The following is a 16704-nucleotide window of genomic DNA, read 5'->3' on the forward strand; positions in this document are numbered from 1 at the left end:
ATTAGCCCCTAGCATGCTGCATTATTCCCACCAGGGTCCATGGGAAAAAGTGGAGGCGCTGGTTGTGGACACTCTGACTTTGAGGGCTTCTGAAATCCAAACCGTTTGAAATTTTACTGAACCTTGAAGAACTTTTGTTAAGCACTGTGTCCTCTGTCATATATTAGCTGTTCAAGCCGATAAAATTAACGCCCTGGGAGTTTATAGATTTTATGCAAAGCGAAAATTTGGGCGAAAACGTGACTTTCGAATGCAAATTGCGGACTTCCTGTTGGTTTTAGGTGGGGGGCACGGCACGAAAAATGTCGGGCTTGATGAGATCTATGTTTCGGCGCTGGTTTGGTCTTTCTATCACATTCCTGTTGGCCGCAGGGGCTGCCTTTGCGTCCCTAGGTGGCGCTACCGAGCCCATTTTTGCACTGGGGGGTTCCGATTTTTGATTTTATCGAATTTTTCACCAGACCCGGGCTGCGTGCCGAATTTGGTGAGTTTTTGAGCATGTTTAGGGGGTCAAATTAAGCCTCAAAGAGACTTAATAATAATAGCGAAGAAAAAAAAAAACAAAAACGAAGCAAATACAATAGGGCTTCGCACTGGGACAGTGCTCGGGCCCTAATAAGAAGTCTAAGTAAAATATATTAATTTTATAAAAGAAGAAGAAAGGGGAAAAAATACTCAGCCTAACTTGGAAAAAGGTGCACAAATTGTGCACTTAGATCAACTGGGTTCTCATCAAATGAGCAGGCCATTTTCCAAGAGAACTGATTGGTCAGTAGGTGGGGCTTTTCTACCTGCTGAACTCTTATCCTGAACTTAACCTGCTCTGGAGCAGGTTAGGTGTTCAGCATATGTTACCACGGCAACATACCCCGATAAAAAGTAAGCCACCTTTATGGTACAGAAAACCCAGGGTTAAGTCTGAAGTTAGCTTGCTAAGCCGAAATCCAGCTTTATGGTACAGGCCTCAGGAGTGCTCCAATAGAAGCCGGGATACTGGAGCATGTATACACCTTATCCCGGTCTCTGATGGCTGCCCACCGTGTGCGCAGGCGCCAGAGTGACGCACCAGATAAACAAGCAACATGGCGGCAACGAGAGCGTCCCATTTTTGGAGCAACAAAGAGACTGAATTTTGCCTGAAAATAATGCCGACCTATTCAAGTCTGTTGCGGACAAGCTATGTGACGCTGGTTTTCCACCTCGCACCACTGAACAAATTAGGTCGCGGTGGAAAATACTGAAGAAGCACTACTACTTAGCCAAGCGTCAGAACCACAAAAGTCTCATGTTTGCCTTACTTCTAAATATAATAAATATATCAGATAGATAGATAGATAGATATACTTGATTGATCCCAACCAGGGAAATTCTGGTGTTCCAGCAGCAACAGTAGAAACATATAATAATGTTAAATAAAATAGAATAAAAGCTAAATATATACAATAAAGACTATAAAGGCTAAAAACTAAAAATATACAATAAAATCACGCTTCCCGCTCAATCTGTACGTAAACGACGTAAGACGTAACACACGCCTGTGCAGATAGGATGCAGTGATCAGAAAACAGGTGACTGGTATTTATTATGTATACAGGGATATGAATAACTGGGTTTCTCTGTGTTCCATGTAAACATCATATCCCGGATATGCTCAAAGCCGGGATAAGCCTCAAAACTGAGATACTAAAGACCTTGTAAACACAGTCAATGACTGGACAATGAGGAACATGTTTCACTTCCACAGGACAGGCAGCTGGGAACCAATAACATCCATCATTTATGTTCTTAAATAATGTAAGTAACCTTTGTCTTTCTGTATTAACACCACTAATTTAAGCCTCAACACAAGATCAATTAAAAAAACAACACATGGGTGTAAAATGTCACTGATCTTTGGTTTAATTAGTATTAGACATCAGTGGAATAAAGCATTGTGGTCAATCAGTTAACTACTAATGCCACATTAGGACAGTATGAAACAAAGCACAATCATCTACAAAGAAATGCTAATTATGTTGTTTGCAGAGTAAAGGTGTTGTTATGATGTCTCTACTGCTCTCCTCCACACAGCTCCAGCAGAATTTTGCGATAGTCACCAGATGTGTCTCCCTGCACAAAGACAAAAAGATCTTTATGTCTTCCAAGACTAGAAAAGACAGTTCATTGTAATTGTATAACTGTGGCCAATTGGCTAATATTGTGAAACATTAATCCATACTTCAAGGCACCTGAATGAAAGCCCTTCTGAAATGAAGAAATAATAGCCACGGAAATGGTATTTAAAAGAGAGAATTCTTTCAGTTTCATACGGTTATCACCTCTTGTCTTGATAAATTACAGCTTATCTTAGTGGTGAACTGCAATACATAAGAAATTATTATTGTGTCATGCCCAAAATATTGGGATACTTCTCCTATCTCCATCACTAGTAGCCAGTGCCATACCTTGATGAAGGAATACAGAGTTTTTCCATACATCTTGAGGAACTCAGCCTTAATGTCCAGCATGTCAATCTCAGCTCTGGAAACCATTATTCTGATGAGAACGCTGTCTGTGGTGCCCAAGCCCTAAGAACAGAGGAGAGAGAAACTGTATCCATATAGCATTAAACACCCCCCCCCCCCCGTGCAGAAACTGAAGGAAACCATATACACGACTCACAAAAAGTTAGGGATATTTGGCTTTTGGGTGAAATTTATGGAAAATATAAAAAGTTCAAGCTACAGTGATATTATATCATGAAAGTAGGGCATTTAAGTAGAAGCATGCACTGGTGATTTCCTCATCTCAAACAATTTCTTGAAACAAAAGCCAACAACAGTGGTGGATATACCACAACAAAAAATGTCAGTGTCAATAACTTGTCATGTGCCCTTGAGCATCAATTACAGCTTGACAACGACGTCTCATGCTGTTCACAAGTCGACTTATTGTTTGCTGAGGCATGGCATCCCACTCTTCTTGAAGGGCGGCCCTCAGGACATTGAGGTTCTGGGGTACAGAGCTCCGAGCCTCTACACGGCGACTCAGCTGATCCCATAGGTTTTCTATGGGATTCAGGTCTGAGGAAGTGCAGGCCACTCCATCTGAGGTACCGCAGTCTCCAGCAGCCGTTCCCTAATGATACGACCTCGATGAGCTGGAGCATTGTCGTCCATGAAGATGACACCTGTGCCTGGTGGTGTGGTCAGGTACCCTTGCAGGTCGTCTAGCACGCAGACCATGCTGATGTAAACAGTTTCGAATGGTCTGACATGACACTTGGGTGCCTCTCACCTCCCTTAAATGTGCCTGGAGTTGAGTGGCATTCATCGTCCGGTTCCGCAGGGCACTGTTCACAATGAAGCGGTCATCAGTGTGGGATGTGGCCAGAGGACGTCCACTTCTATGCCTTTCTGTGACTCTTCCAGTCTCTCTGTATCTCTGTTGCAACCTGCTGATGACACTCTGTGACACTCTAAGCTCAGTGGCCACTTCCGTCTGAGAACATCCTGTTTGAAGTCTCGCAATGGCGAGGTGCTGCTGATCAATTGTTAGGTGTCGTCTTGGTCTCATGATGTCAAAATGTGAACAGCATGATGAGGAGGACTGTTTAAATACCAATTCTAATTGAACCAGGAAATTTATTGGTTGATTCATGGATCAAACACCTGATGTGAATTTTGCCGTTAAACTCCTTGTTAGAGAACAGCAACTTGTGCAAAAAGTACTGAAACACTGAACAGTTGGACATGTGCATTCAAAAGTTTACAGAAGGTCACATTAAGTTCACCTGTAAAGGTTATAATGCATTTTAGGTTCAATCCTGAAATTTCACCCGAAAGCCGAATATCCCTAACTTTTTGTGAGTAGTGTATGTAAATGATAACTATTTAATGTTTACTGGCTATAGCATGAGTGTTTACCTTCATTGATTTGTATAACCGCTCTGCAAAGAATGCTGGCTTGTTCTTCATGCATTTCACTGCAAAACAACAATGAAAAAACCCCAGTAGTACATGCAATGCTTTCAGAAGAGTAATACAATACATTTAACTACATAAGGCATAAAATCTGAAAGTCTGCACCTTGGTGTTTCTAAAGGTGTCTAAAGGTACTTCTTCGATCTTCAATGGCCCTATGCACAGAGCCTCAAAAATTTCAACTGTGACCTTTTCATTAGATTTGAAAAGTCAATGCCATTTTTTCCTTTTGATTTTGGTGACATCTTTTGGTGATAACAGGACATTGCTCTGGTGTTTTTTTGTACTGCACTTCCCAAAGCTCACTTTGCAATTAAAGTGTCCTCAGTACTATAGCAATGTTTTCCCTGAATTTTCCATTGATGAAGTTTGAGGTTCTGTAAGCATAGGTTTCTCTTTGTCTGTTCACTGCTCACACTATCAAGTTCTTTTAGTTATGCTAAACAATCTGCCCCCGGAAACATGGATCACTAATCTATCAATAATCAACAGAGAGTTTGCAAATTTAAATGAACTGTCACAGTTTCTTATTATAAATTAGAGTAGAGCAGACAGACCAATTGCCAGGAAGACATCCTCCAGACAACCAGACATCTCCCTCTTAATGCTTTCCTCAATGTCTCTACCAGATATCTTCTGATACTCCTTGAACACTGGAGGAAACAGGAAACATGAGAAACAGTGAGACACATTATGCTGACGGCCATGTTGTGTCAGTCTATTCTGAATATAACAGATGTCACACAGTAACTTGGTTTTGGCATCACACCTTAAAAAGGGACATATCAATGATTTTGTATGTTTGCAGCATTTACTAAATTTACCTTGCATTTTACATTTTATGTTACAGTACACCGTTTTGGAAATCATGAGGAGATAGTGGGATGAATGGAAACCAGTGGAGGGATAAAAGGTAGAAAAAGTGACATTGGAGTTCTAAAATGCAATTGCTTGTTTGGGGAAAAGAGGAACATAAACATTAAGTGTATACATTTTGTAGATATTACGCTAAATATGCCACATCACTGGTCCTTTAAAACAGCGCCATCTCCAAATAGCTTGAATTATACTCAACATTGATCCCAATGCTCATAATCTGGTCAGAAAATATACACACACAAGTAACTCCTCACTTACGCTTTACTTTGTCCAGTATTCTTATTAAACATTCTTGCACTCTGCTTTCATTTAAACCAGGGATCTCCAACAAGTAGCACGCGAGCTACCAGCAGCTCTCCGTCTGTTTCTAAGGAGCTTGTCAACAGGCTTTAAAATTATGTACAATTTTATATATCTAACATTTAATACATGCAAAATTTTGCTTCATTTATCTGGTATGAATTTAAAGTTTATCAATAAGTGGTTTGAAATGATATATAAATAAATGTAAGTAACATAAGACATGCGTCGCTCTTGGCCGCTTTCATTTTTCCAAAGTAACTCTTGAGTGAAAAAAGGTTGGAGACCCTTGATGTAAACCATATTCTATACTCACATGTACTAAAGTGGTAACCCACTATTTGAGTTAGTTAGGTCTGACACTGCGTATATACTTCAGCGTGATCATTATGTGGAAATTGCCTCTGGTTTACAGTAAGTTTGCCATTGTACACTTAAAGCATTTTAATTTGTCACAAGCCTCCAAATTCCAAGCTATGGCATATTTCAGGTTAGATGTGTGCATACACTTCCCATATAAACATGACAATGGTTCAAGAGTGTGAAATCACCACAGGAGGTCAGTAAAAACACCAGTGTCTTCTGCTTTGTTTGATTTTAAGCATATGGGGAGTGGGAGAAAGGATGTGACACTTATTTATGATCTTAAATGTAGACGTTGTCTTTTTTTGTCTTTGTTGTGTATGTTACATAATAGCTATACCTCGTTGCAGATGATTTTGGTTCCTCACACAGAGCACAGTGAGGAATTTAACCTCATCAGTTCCCCATCGAGCCTCACCAGCTTCATAGATATCCTACCACAGCAAAGAAAAACAAAACAGAACAGAAAAAAAACATTCAGACTGAAAACGATGACATATAAAAGTATACAGTCAAGTCTTTACCTTGGCATCCTGCACAGCCTGGGCCTCATCCACCGTGTTGCTTTCATCCCGTCCGGCCTGTCAGGCACAGCACACACACAGCTACTACAGTTTGTGTTGGTTTAAAAACACAAGGTACTATGGGTCTTTCTAGAAACAGGAAATTACTACTGACTTCTCTCCTGACCATATGATAGATATGCCTTCTGCAAAAATGTGTTACCCCTTAACGTGTTACCTTTTACATCCTATCTTATGCAACAACAAGAATTTCAAAATACATTTCTCGGAAGTTTTTTTTTTCCTTCGAGATCAGTTCAAAGTGAAAGGAAATTAATGTGACATGAAGTGCTTAACAATGTTTTTTCCAACAGGGCCATCTCGCCTAAATGAGAAAGGAGTGAATATTTATACTCTTTATACTTTTTCAACAACAACAACAAAAAAACTCAACTTTTATTTTTATTTGATAGATTTTTCCAGTTATTAAATATCCTTTTCACTTTAACAATTAATCAATGTGACTGATACGTTTTTGAATATGTTTTCATCTATAGGAATGTGTGACTAAAGAATTCTCAGCTGCTGAATCACACTGGTTCAAGCTAATGTAAGAAAAGTTGTGGATGTTGATGTTTGCTCACCGTAAGTAAAGAGACCAATACTCTCTGAAACATTCCCGAAGTATCTCCACATACAGCGTCTTCCAGATCCTTCTCATACTCTGTCATAAATAAGAACATTAAAAAAGTGGACAAATAGAAAGCATGGAGCCTTAGAACAAGTCAAGAAGTCAGAAATCAACAGTTTTTAACAGATTTTGAAAAGTTAATTGGTTCTGCAAAAGTCCAAACAGTTACTCTATGCTGTTCAAGTAATAGTATACTGCATTTTCATCTAAATGCATCTTTTATACAGGTATCTACGCTAAGACTGCTATCAAACACATTCACATGTAAGTGATATCACAAAAGCAGTGAACGATAAGAAGCTATTATCTCAGTTAACAAAGCAATTTAAAAACACAAACATTAAAAAAGATGCCTGATAGAGATCAGCTCTGACTTTTGTGAATCATTGTTATCATGTATTGTTTTTATACTTTAGGTTTCACTGTACCTCCACACAAAAAAGAGGCTTGGACACTGATACATGATATTGGATATGATATACAGGCCTTCAGCACCAACAGCCAAAAGCCTGTTCAGTGTGTAAAAAGTATAGTTACCTTTCTTATAGAAAGCATTGATAGTTCTTATTTCCGCATTTGTCCTTGAAGCTAGAATATCAATGAGACAAGCCTCTTCTGTTCCGGCACCCTGTAATCAAGTAATGTAGGGATGTGTTATGGAAGTATAATCATGACACTGGGGCGTAATGCTGTATACTGGGTATTAGGGATATCACACGACCAGAATTGTGGTAGCTGATACTAATATAACTGAAATTCCACAATTCTCAATGCCAGAAAAACAGAAATCCCAGACACGTGGTGTGTAGCCTTTGAGTAGGAAAGAAGAAAGCCCGAGAACATGCTCATTTCAGCTAAGAGGAAATGTATGAAATGTCCTGCTCTAACAAAAAATACAATAGTGTGATTATGTGCTCTCATTTGATGTACTGTCCTGGAAGCATGACTGCTATTTTGTTTCACGTTTTTAAACCTACAGGCTTACTTTAGAATAAGAGCACTGCATTTTACACAGTGAGAGATCATGTGGTATTGATTCTAATACCAGTACTGATAACATTTTTAAAATGTTGGTACTGACATGGTGCTTATGTATCAAATTTTGTGACATTCCTACTAAATACATGTGACAAGTGAAACCAAAAAAAAAAAAAAGTAAGAACAGATGAATTAATTCAGAGACTCTGACCTTAATTGCATTTCTCAGCTCATAGGCGTCATACACAGGCACCAACATCAGCAGACCTAGAACTACCTTCTCAAAGTTCCCACTCAGCTCTGAGCTCAGATCATCAGCTAGGTCCTGCAGGCAGACAGAAACAGATGGATTAAGGGAAATAGTAAAACATTCAATCCTTGTAGCAGAGGGTAATCGGTTTGGCGTTGAATCAAAAATATGCAACACATTTAGACTATTTTTCATGATAAAATAAGTTAATAATGGGTTCATGTCAGGTCTTGTATTTTCAGAAGGACATCAGACATGACATCACATGTTCCAGGCACATGACTGCTGGTTCCACTAGAGGGTGTGGTTGCTGGACACAGTTTTGTGAGCAGAGAGGTTGTTTTAGCTTCCCCTGAGACAATCTCTGGGCGTCAACTCGAGCAACATGACTCACTCTTCCAGGCCAAGAGGATTCCGCTTGCAATCTTTACCCTCTCTGTAGCTTCCTCATTCTCTCAATGAACCCTTGAGATAACTTTATTGACTTTTTGTGCTTGGAAGACTGGACTGTTTTTTTCTCACTATGCCAGTAGTATAAACATGTCAGACATCCCTTTTAGTTAATATATTGATTCAGATTATCATGCAACAAAGAAACTGTCACTCTGTGGCATACGTATTTGGCTACAGTGTACTCTTAATAAAATGGGAAGCTTCTTTTCCTGAAGAATATAAGGCCTTCTCTGTCCTGCTTTTTGTTTATATGTGGTGCACAACTCTGCAGTTCTACAGTTAATGGTTAACTTGAATATTATCAAGAAAATGTTTATGCAACCAAAACCTCACCCAAAGTGAAAAAATACACAAAGGTAAACAGCAGAGGACAGAAGGTTAAAGGATGACACATCCAAGTGGTGCTGTCAATAATCATGCTGGCCTTCAAATTTCTTTTTTAATACAGCTGCTAGTCCTCTGCTTGGTACTGCTCTACACGTTTTTATTTATCATGAAAGCATAATCTCATAAAGAGACCGTGCATAGAAATAGTTACATTTCAAAGTTGAGCCTCTTTGATTACTGCTCAGAGGAATACCTCTCACCTTCCCCACTGTTTGTTTGTAGGCCTCTTTGATGCGCTGCCTTTGAGCAATTGTACGGTGTGCTAAGATATCAATAATAGCTGCCTCATCAGTACCTGCAGAGAGAAATAAAGAAAAACAGAAAGAAAGACACTAAGAAATACATTTCAAATCCCATCACCTAAATGGCACCTTAATAACATTCACTGTTTGGGTTGCTTTCACGCATGTTTCACATATGTAGGTCATTGTCCATCTGCACTGTGAAGTGCCATCAGTTTTCTGGCATTTGGCTGAATCTGAGCAGATAGTACAGCCCTATAAACATCAAAATTCATCCTGCTACTTCCATCAGCAGTCACATCATCAACAAACACTAGTGAGCCAGTTCCACTGGCAGCCATACATGCCCATGCCGTAACACTGCCTCCACCATGCTGGACAGATGATGTGCTCTGCTTTGGGTCATGAGCTGTTCCTTTCATTCTCCACACTTTTCTCTTCCCATCGTTCTTGTACAAGATAATCTTCATCTGTCCAAACAACCTTATTCCAGAATTCCCTAGACATTGTTAATGAGGTTTTCTTCACCAGGGAAAGAATTCTTCAGTCATCCACTTTAGATGTCTTCTGTGGTCTTCCAGGCCTTTTGGTGTTGCTGTGCTTACCAGTGCATTCCTTCTTTTTCAGGATATACCAAATTTGGCCACTTCTAAAGTTGTTGCCATCGTTTTTTTTTTTTGGTTTTTTTTTTTGGCTTTTTGAGGCTGATAATGGCCTGGCCTCCTTCACCTGCATAGGCTCCTTTTTGGTCACATGTTGAGGGTTCTGATAAAACATTGACCAAATGCAAGTGTAAACACTTGGAATTAACTCCAGGGAAAAGACCGTACCTGGCCATGAAACTGCTTTTTAGCCAAATGTCCAATTACTTTAAAGCCTCTGAAAATGGGGTGGCAATATATAAAACTGGCTGTAATTCCTAAATGGTTAATGCCATATTTTTGTTCAGCCCCTTAAATAAAAGCTGAAAGTTTGCACTTCAATTACATCTTGATTACTCCATTTCAAATGCATCCATTCAAATCCTCTGTGGTGATGTACAAGGGCAGCAGCTTGGGTTCAAATCTGAGCCCGGGCCATTTGCTGCATATCATTCTCCCTCTCTCGTCCCTGCCTTTCCTTTCTCTCTGTACTGTCACTGTCACTGTCAAATAAAAATTAAAAAATAAATAAATAAAAATAAATAAATAGATAAAAATAAGCTTTCAACCAAAATGAAAATGTTTAAGACTTAGAATCTAGGCACCATTGCTGTCTCTTGGCAATTCAGACCCTGGAGATCCTCCCAACACACAGTTGTTTGTCAGTGCTGGTAAAAAAAAAAAAAAAAAAAAAATCTGTTTGCAGTACAGCTCAAACTTGAGTCAGGAGAAGACAATTACACCATGAAACCCTAACAGCATCAGCATTCCACACCACAAATTTGCTGATTGACAGAAACTGTGATCATTAACATACTTCTATTTATTACAACATAGTTCTTTGTGTGATGCATACCTGCTGACATGGTTTTGCAACAGTGCAACCAATAGTGGGAATAGTTTATTACTTTTGCATGATCAGCAAAATCAAGATTAATTTGCATATGAGTTGAGAAGGGAAATTTTTATGAGATTGTGGGTGAGGGAAAGTGCAAGGACACACTCAGCAGAAAGAATAAGACTGTAAGAATAATCCCATTTTCCATGGTAGCATAGCCTTAATCACACTGTAAAACATCACTTAGGGTAATGATGGTTTCTGGACAGCAGTGGTTGGATCACTCACCAGCTCCCTTCATTGCTGCTCTAAGTCTCTGGGCGTCCTCATCTGCATTGAACCCAGCTGCCTCTGTCACAGTGCCACGGTTTCCAATCTGATCACAAATGATCATTTACCAATCACAAAATTGTAACCTCTCACAGTCCATTAAATGGAAAAAATACACTTGAGTTTATTTAAGCAACATAGCAAGCAACAAGCAAGGAGCGGAAAGATTTTCTAGGTTCAAAAAGCTCAATAAAGTTTGCAGGCTGTGAAATCTGATTTTTTTTTTTTTTTTTTACATTCACTTTTATGCAAAACTTTATCATTGAATTTGATCTTGTTCATTCCCCCAGCTACAGCTGGTTAGGTTCTGTATATAGAGGGTTAGTCAGTTTTCGAGTTAAACCATCGGAAATGGTATAATTCTTTTAACTCTGTCCTATATTAATCATGTCGTTTTTTTACTAATGTGAATTTGTTGAATGCTGTCATGGCTTTTTGCTATATGATTTACCTGTTTTATGTTAAAATGCTGAAATTTTTTTTGAAAAACTGAAAAATGTGATGACCAATATGTATTTATCACACTTGTGACCACTTAATCTTGTTGAGCGAACCTGAGGAAGCAACACATTGATTGCTCCCAATAAGTAAAGGTATTTCAGTGTGCAGTGGTTTATTTTTGTCTTCACTGAGATGTTCTTGCAACTGACCAGCACCTGATTCCAAGTATTTGCTGTGCATGGGCAGTCCTGTTCACTGTTCATTTGAAAATCATTTACATAGCTAGCCAAAAAACATAAAGGACCTGTTTTGAACTAGTAATGCAAAACAACTCCTTCCTACTGGTTTCACAGTACATACACAGGTGGTGGAAATGGGCAGGACTTACCGCTGCCATTGTAAAGGAGGAGTGAGGATTTCCAAGCTTGAGACAAAGCGGACTGCAACAGAACAAATGACAACCAAATAACACTCATATTTTAAATCACATTTTGCAGACAGTTCTGCACACTGACTGTTTCAAAACACAGGAGAACTGAAATACAGCATTAGGTTAAGGAAGAGGAAATTGTCTCAGTTTAGAATATGGTCCTCATTACCCTCTGATCAATATTGTATGCAATTCAGCCTCTCAGAAAGGGGTTTCCTTGTTCATCTTTGGTTACAGGTTCTCCTGTTTTCCCTCAGGGAAGTTGTCTCCAATCTCATTAGTCTTAGCTATTGTTTGGAACGCACACCTGTAATTACTGAAGGGCAAAGGGCAAAGGGCTTTACTCCACCTAATGTCCTGCCTGCAGAGATCACCTTTCCAACTAAAATGGTCATCACGCTGTATCTATCAACATCCATTTTGAAAAAATATGGGCAAACATGTTAATTTTACAAGCTGCAAAGCTATTGCATTCTTTGGCTTTGTAAACAGAATTTACTCCATTTAGGTGTTGCCTTTTTTAAAAATTATTCAGCAGATACAAGGACACTCTTGACCTGCAGACTGACAACAGAGAGCTGTGTTAAGTCAACAGTCCACACCTGGGTGATTTGTGATGTAAATACAGGGCAGAGGAGTCCCCTACACACTTTTAATTGTATTTATTTTGAAAGTGGCTCGTACTACTAAAACACAAATAGTAGAAAGAATATGCTATACATGCTCTAGAAAAAAAACATAAAAGACTTCATGTTACTCAGGTACATGCAAATGCAGGTACTGATAATATAGACCTACAGTTAATGCAAAATGTTAATACACACATTTACATTCCAGTGCTTGGCAGCTGTTGATCAAGTTAGCCTGAACATGTCAAGGTGGCATTTGCGGTAACCCTACTTATAAGTCTTCTTCACCCAGCTCTCATTCTTCGCCATAAGCATTATCTAAAGGTTCGGAGCACCCCGATGGCTCACCGGATAAGCTCACGTACCACGTACCAAGGCTGAGTGATCGCAACGCCCTGAGTTCGAACCCTACCTCAGGCCCATTGCTGCATGTCATCCCTGCCTTTCCTGTCTCTCTGCTGAAATTATCAAATAAAGCAGAAATGGCAAAAAAAAAAAAAAAAAAAAAGTTAATACCTTGCATCGCAAGCCGTGTGTCAAAGAACATACAACATTGGAATATACAAATACTGCATCTAGTCATTTGAACAAAAGTCTTTAAATGCGTTTTTCCCTTGTAAATTGAGCAAAAAGAAAGGAAAGGAAAGTACTAAGACGTTTTCTAACAATCGTCAAAGTTGTAACGGCAACAAGCCTTCAAGTCCTATAGGAGAAACTAAAAGTCACCATTGTGTAGTGTTCAGGATACCCGGGACAAAATGACAAAAAGCAAAAAAGATCGTAGTGAAAACTGAGGGAGAAAAGCGGTGCCATAACTCAACTGGCATAAAGTTCACACAGTGCGGGCACACCCTCCATTTGTGAAGCAACAGCCTCTGAGGTCTGCTGCTAAATAATGTCGGTAAAATATACTGAAATTATGATTACTCAGAAAATGAACTTAAACCTACCGTTCCTGGCCACAATTTGTCGGTTAAGAGCCCGAAAGGTGTGAGTGTCGATTTCCTGGGAAACTAACGTTATAACCTCCTGTTCAGATGTCCCACCCCTTGGATGCAGTTTTTTAAGCCATGACAGCAGCTCTCCCTCCCCATAACATATAGGAAGAAGCTGTGACACGTACGGGGGGAGGGGAGGCTTGAATTGCAACATGAACTACGATACCCACAATTCCCATCTAGCGTTAACAGCAACGGCTAGGATGATGCGATATTGCTGGCAGCCAAAGAGTGCTATGGTTGCAGAGATTAGGTTGGACTGAAATCCCTCATATTTTATCAGAAGTCAAATTCTATGGCTACCCATTCGCAGCGACAAATGCAAGAGATTTAGGCCGCGACTGCCTGTCGATCTTGCGGTTATTAATGCTGCATAATACTACCTTTTACTAATGCGTTAGCTAAATAAAAACATAGTTTATTGTAAATGGAACCAATTAACTAGATAGCTAGCTATGTGGCTATCAAATGCTTGCTTCACTTAATTGAGGATGGAAGATATCTCCGAGTATCTCACAAGTTGCACAGCGAACTCAAAGCATTTGAAGGTATTATCTTCAGAGGATAACCTGGATAACCTTACACGAAATGTCATAGCGCGTAAGTAGCTAGCACTTAGCTAGCTTGGTAATGGTTGGAAAAGATGGAGAGGGACCTAATGTTATCATCAGCAGCAGCCCTTCATGAACAGCTGGATAGGTAAAGAAACACTTTATCCGCAGATGATAGCCTCCGAGATGGTGTGAATCACTTACATAACAGCTAGTCACAATCGTTCTGTTTCTAACTTGCCTGTCTGCCAAGCAAATGGGAAATTTGCCACAGAAAATCCGAGTTGTCTCAACGTTATAAGTGACAAAAACATCACTGTTTTGAATCTGCAAATGAAATAGTATTACAGCGTCGGATGTGTTAGGTTACATTCTGACCCGGAGTATCCATTAGTGCAATTCAGTGCACTGGAAACAAGCAGCTCATCTGTGTGTTTATGTGTGTTTGTGATTGAAATCACACACACTCTTAACACTCGTCATTCGACGATATGAGGAAGTTCTTTGATTCTCGCCGGGAGTTGGTCAGCTCTGGGCCTGGTTCTGGAGGTGGTGGTGGTGGAGGCACTGGATCTGGCCATGCAGGTGGAAATTTCATTGGACGAGCCTTTTCTATCGGGCGGCACCAAGTCACTGTTGAAGAAATAATTGCCGAAGGTGAGAATGAGACGAAACAAATGATTTTTTGTTACTTGCATGTTGCTGCAGCGAGTGTGTTTGTTGTGTGTCCTGCATGCTCAGACCAGCAGGATAAGTCACACTAACGTGCCAATAACAATAGAGGGATGCAACCTTACTCTCCTTATATTCTGATTACCACCATGCCCACTGGAGGATGTGCCTTACATGGAATCAAATCAGAGGCCCAGTGTTGTCTTGTCAATTGTTTTCTGACAACAGTGATTCCTGTTTGCTGAGAACAGCAAACAGGAATCACTGATTCTTGGGAATTTGGATAAAACAGGTTTTAATTTTGAAAATAAAAAATGTTAAATTACAAAATCTGAAGGTATATCATTATAGGCCAAGGTCTTGGCTGTTCAGCAATGTACCGGTGCAACCTCCTCATTTTGCATTTTTTTTTTCATAAAATAGGCATTTTTCCAGTCATTACTTTGTTTTTGTCAACACCGTAATCGTAATGTTTTTTTATTTGAAAAACATATTTTTGTATTAAAAGAGACCATTACTTTAATAACTCAACAGCAACAAAGAAACATATTGTAAGCATATTCATTTAAAACAAATATAACTGCCTCTGACGGTGGTGACACTAATCTGACGGTGGTGACAGTGGCCTCATTACAACATACAATTCCAAAATTTATACCACTCAAGTCAATGGCTTCTTGCTTAACAACTTTATTTCACTATGTGGTACAAAAAAAATAAGAATCCTGAGCACTGTTATAAGCATTTTTCAGACTTCAGTCATCACCGTCACACAGAAAACCTGACGGTGGTGACGTCTGACGGTGGTGACGTCTGACGGTGGTGACAAAAACCTACTCTTTCACATGATAAGCATGAGTTGTTCATATTAGCCATCTTGTTTACCCCCTTTTGCTACCTACGTCAGACCTCTTCTTAAAAAGTATACATTTATGCCATAATCTGATCTAATATTTTTTATACAAAAGAGATGGTGTTGACATGTTATGGTTGTGACAGTAGCAGTGTCCGAAAATATGAAGAGATTTAAGAGAAAATAGCAAACTTACAGGAGCCTGAGTGGTCTTGAAGCATGCAGTAGAGCTGAAGGTTTGAAAAGGGCTCCTCAGGAATGTAATTGACCTTCTAGTTGTAGAGGGTTTTTTTTTTTTTTTTTTGTTTAAATAAATATCTGACAGTGGTGATGAATATGTGGGACACATTTTGAGCAACCACAAAATAATAGTAAATATTGTTCAAAACTCATTGTTTGTAGTTTTTAATGCATTTTATGATGTACACTTTCATGTGGTATATATATTATTCAATGAAATTATTACTTTTTAAGTTAATCAAGTTGAAATGATTATCTCCTATCTGAGGACAACTGGTTTTGTAGGCCATGGGCCAGCATTTAATCATTTAATTAATAAAAAAATTTAAAATAAACCTATAAAAGAACCTTACAAATGTGCATAGGACCCCCTGATTATACCCTTGATTCTTTTTATTCATTAAAATGTTAATTTCAGAAATAGTATTTTTCTTAGTGGGACATGATTTTGCCAAAGTTTCAAGAATCAGTGGAATGTGATCTGGGAGGTGGAGACATACCTGGCAAGCTGGCACCTGATAGTTTTGTTATACTGGGGACATTTATGTAATTTGGCAATCTCTGCAACCTACCTGTAATCATATTAATTCAATGAATGTCATGTATGCACTCATCATTTATGAGTCATTTTAAGTGATCCTTGGAATTTCATCACAGGCGTCAGTGGTACTTCTGATTTCATTTTAAGGCAACCAGATACAAGACCAAATTACTGATGCTTGAGTAAAGGCCTGTGATGCCTACTAGTATCACCAATGTTGTGCTGGCAACCAATATTTCAGAACCAGTTTTATTTGTAATATCAAAACTCCCATCACAGTCTTTGTAATCTCAACAAAATCTCTTTAACAACCTCTGACCCCACAGTCCCTACTCGAAGTCAGATTCATCATATGCTTTGGCTATTGATAAATTAGGCTACATCATTTTCTTCCATTTTTCTGGACTAAAAGGAATTTTCAATCATCAGTGTGTTTCTCATCTTAAAAACAGCATGTCAAAAGTCAGTAGTACATCTGAGCCATTGACTTGTCAGTAATACAGAAAGACAATCAGTGTCTTACAAGTGGTCA

General features: G+C 39.1%; 2 protein-coding genes across 4 annotated transcripts in view; one reads left to right on the top strand and one right to left on the bottom strand.

Annotated features, from left to right (window-relative positions):
* Window positions 1-1876: 1876 nt before the first annotated feature.
* On the bottom strand, window positions 1877-13402 carry anxa4 (annexin A4). Of its 3 annotated transcripts, none has more exons than XM_030064753.1 (13): window positions 13268-13402; window positions 11647-11698; window positions 10776-10863; window positions 8967-9061; window positions 7888-8001; window positions 7236-7326; window positions 6652-6731; window positions 6029-6085; window positions 5845-5938; window positions 4520-4615; window positions 3906-3964; window positions 2445-2567; window positions 1877-2109 (listed from the first exon to the last, which is right to left on the bottom strand). In XM_030064753.1, exons 2-13 carry the CDS (start codon window positions 11653-11655, stop codon window positions 2050-2052), a joined length of 966 nt encoding a protein of 321 aa, XP_029920613.1. In that variant the 5' UTR covers window positions 11656-11698; window positions 13268-13402; the 3' UTR covers window positions 1877-2049. The 3 variants fall into 3 exon arrangements, with proteins under 3 accessions (XP_029920613.1, XP_029920612.1, XP_029920614.1); XM_030064752.1 differs by lacking the exon at window positions 13268-13402 and adding an exon at window positions 12730-12755; XM_030064754.1 differs by lacking the exon at window positions 13268-13402 and adding an exon at window positions 11858-11979.
* Window positions 9444-16704, top strand: part of aak1b (AP2 associated kinase 1b) — a 100523-nt gene continuing 93262 nt past the window's right edge. Inside the window, exons 1-2 of the mRNA XM_030064751.1 lie at window positions 9444-9454; window positions 13499-14523. Coding sequence (XP_029920611.1) covers window positions 14358-14523 — 166 coding nt within the window. The 5' untranslated portion in view covers window positions 9444-9454; window positions 13499-14357. The remainder of the gene's footprint in view (window positions 9455-13498; window positions 14524-16704) is intronic.

The sequence above is a fragment of the Myripristis murdjan genome, chromosome 12 (genome assembly GCF_902150065.1).
Source record: "Myripristis murdjan chromosome 12, fMyrMur1.1, whole genome shotgun sequence".
In the NCBI taxonomy this organism is placed as follows: Eukaryota; Metazoa; Chordata; class Actinopteri; order Holocentriformes; family Holocentridae; genus Myripristis; species Myripristis murdjan.